The sequence below is a fragment of the Macaca nemestrina genome, chromosome 3 (assembly GCF_043159975.1).
Source record: "Macaca nemestrina isolate mMacNem1 chromosome 3, mMacNem.hap1, whole genome shotgun sequence".
Taxonomy (NCBI): domain Eukaryota; kingdom Metazoa; phylum Chordata; class Mammalia; order Primates; family Cercopithecidae; genus Macaca; species Macaca nemestrina.
In genome coordinates, this window is record NC_092127.1 from 189,074,015 (window position 1) to 189,086,785 (window position 12,771).

General features: G+C 48.0%; 1 protein-coding gene across 12 annotated transcripts in view; it reads left to right on the top strand.

Annotated features, from left to right (window-relative positions):
• The window catches only part of LOC105483926 (serine/threonine kinase 32B), a 408,729-nt gene that overhangs the window by 354,200 nt on the left and 41,758 nt on the right, over positions 1 to 12,771 (top strand). For all 12 annotated transcript variants that reach the window (XM_071093883.1, XM_071093889.1, XM_071093886.1 and 9 more), the window contains one exon: positions 3,212 to 3,315. In XM_071093883.1, the coding sequence (XP_070949984.1) occupies positions 3,212 to 3,315 (104 nt within the window). The remainder of the gene's footprint in view (positions 1 to 3,211; positions 3,316 to 12,771) is intronic.

The window sequence follows — 12,771 nt, forward strand, 5'->3', positions numbered from 1 at the left end:
TTGTCTTCACCTGGCCATCTTCTCTGTGTCTCAGGTCTTTCTTTTCTCTTATAAAGACATCAGTCGTTGGAGTTAAGGCCCAATCTAAATCCAGGATGATTTTATCTTGAGATACTTGATTACATTTACAAAGACCTTATTTTCAAATATGGCCCTATTCACGGGTCCCAGGAGTTAGGACTTGAACATAGCTTTTAGCGGGCAATGATTTGGCCCACTACACCTCCAAATGCCTCTGCCTCCTCATCAGAAAAATGAAGATCATTGTAGCGTTTATCCTGTTGGGTGGCTGGGGGAGAACTAAAGAGGTAATACACATGTAATCCTTAACATGGCAGCTGGTAAATCATGGTTGCTGTTGTTCAGATATGTGGCTCACACCTGTCCTTCTAGCTCTAAACCTGTATAGTTCTCTCGCGTCTAAGTGCTGGGATTCTGAGCAGCCAGTGACATCATTCTGGTGGCACAGGGATTATGACATCAGTATTGTTGTGTTCTATCATCAGCTCCAAGTGTGTATGTGGGGCAGGGGGAGGGAATGTTACCCTCTCTAGGACTGCAGACATCTGTCGCTTGACTGGGCATGACAGCCAGGACAGGATCACTCTGCTGCTGCTTCTATCCTGAGTTCTAAACGGACTTGGGGCTGCCAGGTGTGACAAGGATTGATGGGGAACATCTCAGCACACACAGCCATTCTGCACTGCTGGGTGCACCCTGCGCTATTGGAGCTTGTGGGCTGGGCCAGCAGCTGTCAAGGCCCTGGGAACACACAGACAAGCATGACGGGACTCCTTCTCTCTTGAGCCCTCAGGATTGAGAACAGGAACAGGCACACACAACGGTGCAGGGAAGGAAGTCCCTGTAGGCTCAAGCTCAGCTTCGGGCTCAGTGGTAGGATCCAGGTGGGATTCAGAATAACACAGCACAATGCCCAGCATGTACTAGGAAAGCATTCAATATTCACTCATCCAATGCTTAATGAACAAGTGTGATCACTGACTTTGGAGACAGGATGATCTATCATTGATAGGAAGAGGCAGACAAAAAGATGCTGAAGATACAAAACACACAGAATTTGGAGACTGATCGTTCATGAGGCTAAGGAGGATGGCATTTAGGAGGGTTCCCAGATTTCTGCTTTGGGTAACTATGGACGATGGGGAGGCATGGCAGAGGAAGCAGAGGTTGGAGTGATGATTCGACTGTTAGTAATGCCTGATGATGTTCATGGAGCACTCACTACGGGCCAGGCATCCTGCTAAACTCTTGGTATAGATTATCTTATTTAATCTACTTAATCCTCACAACAGCCCAATGAATAAACCATTATTATTATCTACATTCTACGCAACTGAGGCAAAGAGAAGGTACGTAGCTTATTACTAACGAGCAACTCCAGCAGCACCGGCAGTCTTCCTGTTTCCCAGGGTACGATGTCAGTTCCTTTTTAAGGGCCAAATCTAAGGGGCATGTTCTCGAATTCCCAGTTGCACCATTCTACCATGTGGCACTAAGTATGTAGTTTGTACCGAACAAAATGTTGAGACAAGTCTTACTTCAAACAGGAATTCAGCAGACCTGTAACGTGTGCATCTCAGCTTTGCATTTCCTGACTGTGTGACCTCTTCATACTGCTGGCCCTCTCTGAACCTTCCCTTAAAACATGTCCCCAGAGGCTGTTGTGAAGAGAAAAGGAGAGCCCATGGGTGAAAGTGCACTTAGAAAATGTGAACCAAATGGAGAATATCACCAGGGGGCAGCTAGAAAGTGGCTGCTGGTCAGATTCAAGTGTGAAGCTGCCCAGCCAGCGCCCCCAGGTCAACTCATCCTGGATCTTCTTTCCATGCCGAGTGAATGCCCATCTAGAAACTGAGTTGAGACAGTTTTAATCACAACAGGTTGTGACTCCCCAGGGCAGATTTCAGCTGCTCTGACAACTGTAAAATGGAATTATGCCTGCAAATTAATTTACTAGAAATAATCAACAGTTCACAAAATGTTCCTGGAAGCCCACATGGACAATTAGACCCTACAATGCACTCCTGGCCTAGTGAGGTGGGGGTGAGGCACTGAGATCAACCCACCACTCAGCCCCTTGGAGAGTGATCAGGGACAAAGACTCCAGGACAAATGCAGTACCCTGAAGAAGAAGGGTCCACCACTCTTGGGCCTCCATCACCTTCACTGTACTTTTTCTATTGAGGTGAAATTCACATAAGATAAAATTAGCTATTTTAAAGTGAAAAACTCAGTAGCATTTAGTACATTCACAGTGTTATATGACCACCACCTCTTTCTTGTTCCAACCCATTTGTTTTCACCCCCAAAGGAAAAGCAGTACCCATGAAACAGGTGCTCCCACCTTCCCCTCACCACCCACAGCCCTTAGCAACCTCCAATCCGCTTTCTGTCTTGCGGATTTACCCATTGTGAGTATTTCATGTTAGATGCCACCTATGCTAAAACAGAGTTGTCCCTGAGATAGGCCCCAGGCACAGAGAGCTCTAAGTGTTCATTTATCAAGGTTCTCAGCCCCTTGGGGGCTCTGTTCCTCTTCTTCACTCTGGGTTTACCCCACCAGTTCTCCCAGTGAACATGCTCCACCAGTCCACCCCCTCCAGGGACATGTCTTCACTTTCACCAAGCCCTTCCGTGCCCCCTCGGGGCGTCCCATCTGCATTCCACCCGGCAGTGTCACTCCAGAGCCTCCGGTGATGCCTGTAACTTGTTCTCAGGCAGTTCATGGCTTACTGAGGGTGTAAACCATGTGGCATAGTGAAAAAAGTACAGGTTTTACTGTCCAAAAAAGCTAGATTTCTGGCCGGATGTGGTGACTCACGCCTGTAATCCCAGCACTTTGGGAGGCTAAGGTGGGCGGATCACCTGAGGTCAAGAGTTCGAGACCAGCCTGGCCAACGTGGTGAAACCTCATCCCTACTAAAAATCTCAAAATTAGCCAGGCGTGGTGGCAGGTGCCCGTAATCTCAGCTACTCGGGAGGCTGAGGAAGGAGAATCACTTGAACTCGGGAGGTAGAGGTTGCAATGAGCTGAGATCGCGCCGCTGCATTCCAGCCTGGGCGGCAGAGTAAAACTCTGTCTCCAAAAAAAAAAAAAAGAAGCTCGATTTCTCTCTTTGTCCCCTCTCTAAGGGGTGGTGGCCATAAACTGGGATACACAATGATGTTCTGTTTGTCCTCTCGTTGACAGCCCCAGAAGTATTCCAGGTGTACATGGACGGAGGCCCCGGATACTCGTACCCTGTCGACTGGTGGTCCCTGGGCGTCACAGCCTATGAGCTGCTGCGGGGCTGGGTAAGACAGGCGCCTGTGTGGTGCACACCAGGGGCTATGCAGTGGGGGCTCAAGTTGTTCCTGGGCAGGTGGAGTTGACAGGGCACACGGTGCAGGAAGGAGAACTGGTGGAAGAGCCACTGCCCCCCAGGTTTCAGTCCTGATGCCTGTGTGCCGCCTATGAACGCCCTGAGCTTCTGGTCCAACCCCCTCATTGTATAGATGGGAAAGAGGCATCCAGAGGGGGAGGGTCTTACACAAAGGCCCACAGCGGATCAGTGACAGGTCAAACATCAAAGCGCCTTGGCCTCGTCGTTTCAAACACTGTCCCCTTTGAACCCACAACACAAGGTCTCCATGTCTGATTTTCTAGCTGATTGGAAAATCTTGAAGGGTGAAGACTATGCTTCTTTTTTCTCTTTGTTTGTTTTACATCTTCCCTGAATATGTAACTCAGTGTCCTATAAAAATGAGACATTCAGTATGTATTTGTATTTTATTACATTTACATTTACTAGCTGAAGATGATTAATGGGACTATTTGGCGGCGGTAATAACACATACTTTTATTTGAGCAGAAAGTATTATGTCTTGGCTGGACGCAGTGGCTCAGCACTGTAATCCCAGCACTTTGGGAGGCTGAGGTGGGAGGATTGCTTGAGCCCAGGAATTTGAGACCAGCCCGGCAAACATAGGGAGATTCCATCTCTACAAATAATAATAATTAAAAAAAAAATAACCGAGCATGGTGGCACTCACCTGTAGTCTCAGCTACTTGGGAGGCTGAGGCAGGAGGATCACCTGAGCCTGGGAGGTCAAGGCTGCAGTGAGCCATGATGGCACCACTGCACTCTAGCCTTGGTGACAGAATGAGGCCCTGTCTCAAAAAAAGAAAGTATTTTGACTAAAATTAATTTTGAGGTGTTATTTGTTTGCACAAGTATCATTTGAAAAGGATGTCACTTCACCATGTCTCAGGACCATGGTTTCCTCATTGGTACAATGGGAATCATAATATCCTTTCTGTCTATTTAGCGGAGCTGGAGTTTTAGGATTCTTGGGTTCCTGGACTGTGGGAGACATGGTTTGCCTGAGACTCGTCTCCACAGCACCAGTGCCCAGCACAGAGCTGACAGAGGCAAAGAGCGAGATTCTCCCACCAACTACAATTTTAATGTTGTTTCAGTCATTTGCATACATGCATATTCATGCATATAGAAGGTTCCTTCCTTGAGGGCATGGTGGTGTCTTATTCATTGTGGATATCCCATTGCATGGTTATAATGGATGTTGAATGAATGTTTGTTGAATGAATGAATGAATGAGTGATGAGAGCAGTTTGTACACCATGAACACTGTGAGCGCAAGTAAGTATTACTTATCACCCCGTAGTCCGGCAACAATTTTCTGCTCTTGATCTCAATTATTTCCCCTAAATTCCTCAAAAACATAATTACTATACATTGCATTCTTAAAATGCAAAGAAAATATGAGCTTGTTCACTGAATGAAAAGAATTAATGTCCCACAGGTTTACTGTGAGCTGCTGCGGGGCTGTGTAAGACGGGTGCCTGTGTGGTGTTCCTGCTTGGTTCATTTCTTGTCAGCTGTTTACTTTGATATATATGCTCAGAGGAGGAATATGAGGGTGGAACCAGAGCACACAGGCATCCGCCAGAGGCTGTTAATCTCATGTAATCAATCACAGCAATGACCTTGGCGAGCAGTTGCCCTAAACGTGACTGGCCTCCTGCCAACAGAAAGGATATTCGCAGTCATTCCTCATGGGTCTGTGCAATCAAAGATGATAGCTTGGCAAAAAGCCCCAAGGATGGAGTGGTCCCTGCTGATTCACAAATAAACTATTTTATTTTTTAATTCTTCTGAGTTTTCTGCTTAAAGATCCAGATGCTCTTTTTAAGGACGATGCTTCTTGGAAGAGGAAGCAGCAAATGATGGGGCATCCAGGCCTTTGACATGGCAACAAAGTAATGGAATGAAAGAACACCACCTGTTATGTACTACTGTAAATCTTTCTCCCAGATATTCCTGACGGGCTTCTTCTTTGACCCAAAAGACAACAAGTTTATGCAAATAATTTATTCTCTGTTTTTCATACTGGAAACAGTTGATTTAGTCAAAAAGCTGTGCTGAAAAACACTCGTATTTATCCATGGACGATGTAAATTTAGGAGTTACCCCCAACTCTTGCAATTCCTCAGTCATGTCAGTGACAATATCCTTGGGTAGGATCCAGGAAGCTCCTTACGTCCAAAAGAGGAAAGAAAGTCACAGTGGAGGCCGGGCGCGGTGGCTCACATCTGTAATCCCAGCACTTTGGGAGGCTGAGGAGGGCAATCACCTGAGGTCAGAGCTCGAGACTAGTCTTGTCAAGATGGTGAAACCCCGCCTCTACTAAAAATACAAAAAAAAATTAGCCTGGCATGGTGGTGAGTGCCTGTAATCGCAGCTACTTGGGAGGCTGAGGCAGGAGAATCGCTTGAACCTGGGAGGTGGAGGTTGCAGTGAGCCAAGATCGCGCCACTGTACTCCAGCCTGGGTGTGACAGAGCAAGACTCTGTCTCAAATAAAAAGGTCATAGTGGGAATTCCCAATATTGTTCTAGGATCTTAAAGTTGGAACGCATTGAAAATAATGGGTGGAAAACTGGTACTATGGCTTGTTGGCCAGGGATCCAGGAAAACAGCTGTTTCTCCTCACAAGGAGCCAAGCACTCTTTATGGACAGCAGAGGGGCCAAGTCCCATTGGCAGGTTTGAGACCACAGTGCAGAGCAGGGTTCTCCAACCCCGGGGGCTGGGTACCGGTCTGTGACCTATTAGGAACTGGCCGCACAGCAAAGCAGGGAGTGAAGGTGAATAGCAGGTGAGCCAGGGAAGCTTCATCTGTATTTAGAGCCACTCCCCATCACTCACATCACCACCTGAGCTCCACCTCCTGTCCGGTCAGCGGTGGCATTAGACTCTCATAGGAGCACAAACTCTCTTGTGGACTGCACATGCGAGAGATCTAGGGTGCGTGCTCCTTATGAGAATCTAATGCCTGATGATCTGTCACTGTCTCCCATCACCCCCAGATGCGACTGCCTAGTTGTAGGAAAACAAGCTCAGGGCTCCCACTGATTCTACATTATGGTGAGTTGTATCATTATTTCATTATATATTACAATATAATAATAATAGAAATAAAGCGTACAATAAATGTTATGCACTTGGATCATCCTGAAACCATCCCCCCAACCCTAGTCCGTGGAAAAACTGTCTTACACAAAACCAGTCCCTGGTGCCAAAAACGCTGGGAATCACTGATGCAGAGAACCCTGTGCTTTTGGTTGGAGCTTGTAGGCTGGACAGGAGACATAAGTAGGATCCAACTTCTCTCTGAGCCAAACTAGAATCTTAGCTCTTACCCTGGCAGGCCTGCTGAGTGAAAGAAAAAGGCCCAAGTAGGTGCCACTCATCAGAATTCCTTTTGGTGCCCTAGTCACCCTGGCATTCTGACTACTGCCTCTCCAGAGAACACTATGGAAAGAGATATGAGGAGATCTCCCTTCCCCTGACCATATCCACAGAGAAGAGATGGACAGATCTTTAGCCAGCCATTGTCCCAACAAACCTCAAAGTCTCTCCGACAGGTGAGCACCCATCTGTTCATTGATTATCCTCAGGATCCAGGGGGCGCCGTACTGCCAGAAAGAATCTTTTTCACTCTTGGACAGCTCTAATGGCTAGAAATTTTTTTCCCCTTAACTCAGTCAAAAGCTGCTTCCTTATAATAGAGAAAAATAATCTTAAGGGAATCTCACAGGTTCAAACCCTGGCTCTAACCAGGTACCCCATCTGGGATCCTAAGCAACTCTTTTAAACAGACCGAATATTCAGAATCCTTTTGTGTTAACAAGAAGAAATTAGTAATTATATCTACCCAATAGGATTGCTTTGAGAATTAAATGATTTTGATTATGTTAGTTACCCAGCTCCTTGACTGATGAATGGCTGGCACTCAGGAAACATCCCCCTAGGACTTCTACCCTGGAAGGACCTGCTGGAAAGCCTGTGTCCTTCCCAATTTAGCGTCTTTCAAGCACTAGAGGCAGGCACTGAGAGCAGAGGCTGGATCACACCTGCTTACTGACCATTAGCAAGTAAGGCCAATGGGCTTCATGAGCAGAGATGGGCTCCCATCCACACTCTGTGCTTCTTGGTGCTGTGATTTGGGCTAAGTCACTTACCTCATCTGATCCCTGACTTCCTCATTTATAAAAGAAGGTTTATCAGGCCCACCTGCAGGATCAGTGTGAGATTACATGAGAAAATGTGGTCAGGGCATAGGCGGTGTCTGGCACATAGGAGACATGCTGATTATTATGCAAGTAAGTAAATACACACACAGCAATGATTCCACAAGACTGGTAGATGCAGGTGAAGTTCTGCTGACCTAGGTTTAGAGGAGCAGGGGAGAATTTCAGAGGGAGGAGACATTGAAGTTTGGTCACATATGAATGGTTGGAAGGAATAGTGTGAGCTCAGGTAGAGAAGTGGAAGCTAGGGCTGATTCGACAAACATTTTGGCCTACCCACTGGTCAGAAGGATAGTGAGGAGACGTCTGTAAAGGACCTGCGGCCAGCTGGAGGCATTTGGCTTTACTGTGTAGGTAGTGTGGTACTATCCATGGTACCTAAGCAGGGAAGTGACAGTACCGTGGTCATATTATACATAGAACCATATGTGTCTGGGTTCAAATCCTGACTTTGCCACCTAGACTCTCAGTGATCTTCAGTGAGCCTGTTTCTTATCTATAAAATGGGGAGAATAGTAGTACATGGCACAGGTTTCTCCACCTCGGCACTATGGACATTTGAGGCCAGATCATTCTTTGTGGTGCGGGGCTGTCCTGTGCATTGTTAAGATGTTCAGCAATATCACTGGCCTCCACCCATCAGATGCCAGCAGAACTCCCCACCCAGTTATGACAACCCAAAATGACTCCAAACATTGCCAGATATCCCCTGGGGGACAGTTGTCCCTGATTGAGAACCACAGCCATAGAACAACCAGGAGAACTAAGTGGGATCCTGCGTGTAAGGCCATTAGCACATTGCATTGCACCCCCATGGAGTGGGCTTTCAAGGACCCCTCACCCCTTTCACATCTCCCTAGGACTTCTACCCTGGGAGAACCTGCTGGAAAACCTGCATCCTTCCCACTTTAACACCCTTCAAGCACTAGAGACAGGTACCGAGAGCAGAGGCTGGATCACACCTGCTTGCTGACCATTAGCATGTAAGGCCTGTGGGCTTCATGAGCAGAGATGGGTTCCCATCCATATTCTGTGCTTCTTGGTGCCCACTCCATGGGGACATGAGGACTTTGCCCTCTTTACTCACTCCCTGACCTGGTGTTACCCTTGCCTTTGACCCCAGTCAGCACTTCTCCTTAGGAATGGGTGGACAGAGAAGGTTGAAGGTACAGAGAGGCCAGCAAGTCCAGGGAGGGTACCCAGAGCTCCCCCTAGAGGTGAGAGTGCAGCACTGAGTACCGATGGTTGTGAAAGGGGTGGGTGGGCTGAACCGGGAGAAACAGGACCGTGTAACCTCACCAAGGGGGCCAGTAGAACTGTGCCAGGAGTCACAAGCCCGGGAGGTAATGGAGTCTGTGATCTCCATTCAAGGAGGAGGAAGGACCATTTGTGAATTTTTCAGTGTTTTCAAGCTGTTTCCCAGACTCTAGGACCCTGCAGAGATGATCTGACAGTTCCAGAGGCAGGGAAAGTGTTTCTCCAGGCTTTGGAGGTTTAAATTACCTAAGGAACTGTTCTTCACTGTCATCTGTTCAGTGTTTGGGATTTTGAATAAAAAGATTTTGGGGAAAAAAACATTGGATTAGATGGTCTCCAAGGCCCAGCTCAACTTTAACAGTTAAAATGACAGACATCCGGCAATTCTTTTCCTCTGTCTTCTTTTTTTTTGGTTAATTGGCATTTTGTTTTTTGAAACCGAGTTTCCTGGAATAGAGACACACCTGCACTCGATAATAAGTATATCCAATGTCCCACTGCTAAAATTGCTTTTACCAGCAGTACATGGAATTACTTTACCTTGTAACTACCAGCTGGTGTTCTGACTCAACACATCCTAAGGCCAGCGAGTGAGAACTCAGCATCAGTACCAGCAGACAGGATATTGATCTTAATATTTGTGAATCTTCTTGTAAAAGAGCCTACGTTTCTCTACAACCACCCAAACAGATGAGGGCTGAACCTGGTGCCTAAAGCTGTGGAACTTGTTTTAGTCATGATGTTCCAAATTCATTTCTAAATGTATGTCCTGCACTGGCTTCCTGGCGCATCGGAGTTATTATTATCATCATTGTTTTTGTAATTGGGCCGGTTGCCTCTAGAAGGAGAGAGAATTACAGAGATTAGGGAGAAAGAAACAGAGAGAGAGAGAGAGCGAGAGAGAGAATAGCTCACGTGGAGGTCCAGTGGAACAGCAGAATTGATGAGCACCTTGAAGTGACCAAGAAGGAAATAGGGAATGAAATGTAAATGATGGGAAAACATTTACATTTGTTTCTGGCTGGTGTTCAGGTTGGGTGCTTGGATCCTCGGTCTCTGGTGGCACTGCAGAAAGACCAGGGGATGAGAATTGGGGACATTGGGAAAGTCTCTTTTCATCTGCCAGCCTCAGTTTCCTGACGTTTGAAATGAGGGATGAAGTGCTGCGTCGTTGTCCAGAGTCTTTGCACCTCCAACAGCTGGGTTTTCAGGGTAGGGGTGGGACTGTGTTGGGCAGAGCTGTTTATTGAAAGGTAAAAAAGACAGGAAGGAGCAATTCTAAATAGTCCAAAATGGCCAGGTGCAGTGGCTCATGTCTGTAATCCCAGCACTCTGAGAGGCTGAGGCGGGCAGATCACCTGGGGTGAGGAGTTCGAGACCAGCCTGGCCAACATGGTGAAACCTGGTCTTTCCTAAAAATTAAAAAAATTAGTGGGGCATGGTGGCACACGCCTATAATCCCAGCTACTCAGCAGGCTGAGGCAGGAGGATCTCTTGAACCCGAGGTGGAGGTTGCAGTGAGCCAAGATCGCACCATTGCACCCCAGCCTAAGCAACAAGAGTGAAACTCCGTCTCAAAAAAAAAAAAAAAAGTCCAAAACTGAACTCAGCCCCAGCTCATCTCCCAGTGGTGGCCCTGAGCTCTGGATCTCCTGCCCCTATCCCTGTGGAGATTATAGAGAACTCCCCTTCCCTAAACGTGCCCAGCAGCCCCATAGATTCCCTCCCCAGCACTGATTCCACCCCCGACCACTCTTTATTGCCCATCTCCCTCCAAGTCAGTGAGCTCAGTGCGGGAGGGACCATGTCTGTCCTACTCACGCCAGGCGCTATGTACAGAGGGCACCAGCTCATCACAGGAGCAGAGTCAAAGTCAGCCACCTCCAGTGAGAGCTGTGTGTGTGGACGGTGAGGGCTGCTGTTCATTACCTGTGATGGCCGTAACTAAGATCCACACACTGGGTGGCTAAACAAAAATTATTCTCTCACAGTTTTGAAGGCCAGGAGTCTGAGATGAAGTGGTTGGCAGGGTTTGTTCCTCCTGAGGCTGAGGGAAGGACCTGTTCCAGGCCTCTCTCCTTGGCTCGTGGATGGCTGTCTTCTTCACATTGTCTTTCCTCTGTGCGTCTTTCTGTGCCTTAAAGTCCCCCTTTTATAAGGACTCAGGTCTTGTTGAATTAGGACCGACTCTAGTGACTCGATTGAATTACTTCTATAAAGAGCCTATGTCCAAATGAGGTCACATTCTGAGGTCCTGGGGGCTAGGACTTCAGCATATGAATTTGGGGGACACAATTTCCCCTGTAACAGCAGTGATCAGAGGTGAGCCTTGGCCATTCACACTGCCTGGCCTTTCACCTTGGTGCCCAGCTCCAGGACATAGTGCCTCGGTTTTGTCTTCTGTGAAATGGTCGTGTTAACAGTCACCAGTTCATAACAATTCTTTTTTTTTTTTTTTTTTTTTTTTTTTTGAGGCGGAGTCTGGCACTCTTGCCCATACTGGAGTGCAGTGGCCCGATCTCGGCTCACTGCAAGCTCCGCCTCCTGGGTTCACGCCATTCTCCTGCCTCAGCCTCCCGAGTAGCTGGGACTACAGGCGCCTGCCACCTCGCCCGGCTAGTTTTTTTGTATTTTTTAGTAGAGACGGGGTTTCACCGTGTTAGCCAGGATGGTCTCGATCTCCTGACCTCGTGATCCGCCCGTCTCGGCCTCCCAAAGTGCTGGGATTACAGGCTTGAGCCACCGCGCCCGGCCAGTTCATAACGATTCTAAGGGGCATTTTCAGTTGAGATCGGCTCTCATCATTCTAACTATGGTAGTCGTTTCTGGCGAAGTGCGAAGGGGTCTCACACACGCACTGGTGGGCAGAAAATGCTCATCCATGGAAGTCACCACTTCCCATTAGATTTTTTAAAAATTGAAGAAAGATTTTTAAAATGTTAGTGTATCCAGTTAATTCACCTTTCTAGAGAGCCCCCGGGTTTTGGTTTTGCTCTGCCTATGATACGGTGAAATGGACAGGCCCTCGTTCAATTCACAGATAAGAGAGAAGGCTAAAAAGTCAGGAAAAAAAGCTCCTTTCTGGGTGTGCACATCTGAGCGGGCACAGGCGCACCCCTCAGGGCCAGCGTCTTCTCCAGGGCCCCCTGTTTGGTAAAGATAATGGTGTCCCTTCCCTCCAGGGAACCGTGGCCCTCCAGGGATCAGGACCCCGTGCCCCTTTGGGCTGGCACCCTCTATCTGCAGCAGCGCTGTGGGAATTGCGCTTCCATGAGGCTGGAGCCAGAGCCTTAAGTGCCACGGTGTTACCCACACAATGTGTGGGCTTGATCACGTGGTGGGTGACAGTCCAATGAGCACAACCTGGGAGGGTGGCCAGTGAGGTCGATGCAAGCAGATGATGCTTCTACATACGCCGCATGCATAGGAAATCAGCTCCTCCCTGGGTGGGGTTTTCAGGATGGTGATCAGGGGAGTTAGTTTCCAACTCAGGCATCTCCGGATCCTACCAGTTTGCAGGGCTGGGCTTCTTCTTGGAACTTTTCTGAAGCAAGAACTCAAAGTGCAGCCAGTACAAGTGATTGCTTTTTCACAGTGTATACCTGGAAACCCCAAACCCAGGGACCAAGGTGGCAGTGGAATCCCAGTGTGGTGTCTGACTCAGGGTTAGTGTTCGCTCAGCACCTGCGGAGGGACTGAGACGGTCGCCGTCGCCGTGCTCTGGGACTCTGCTCGATGGCAGACACTCCTGGGGCCCTGAGAACACAGAAATGAGCGTGGTCAAATTCCCCCTTTGAGCAGCCCACAGCTTCGTGGAGGAGACAGACAGCAATAATTGTATTGGCACATATTAATGGCAGTCAACTTCATATGGGTTAATCGCGGATTCATCGCTCAGATT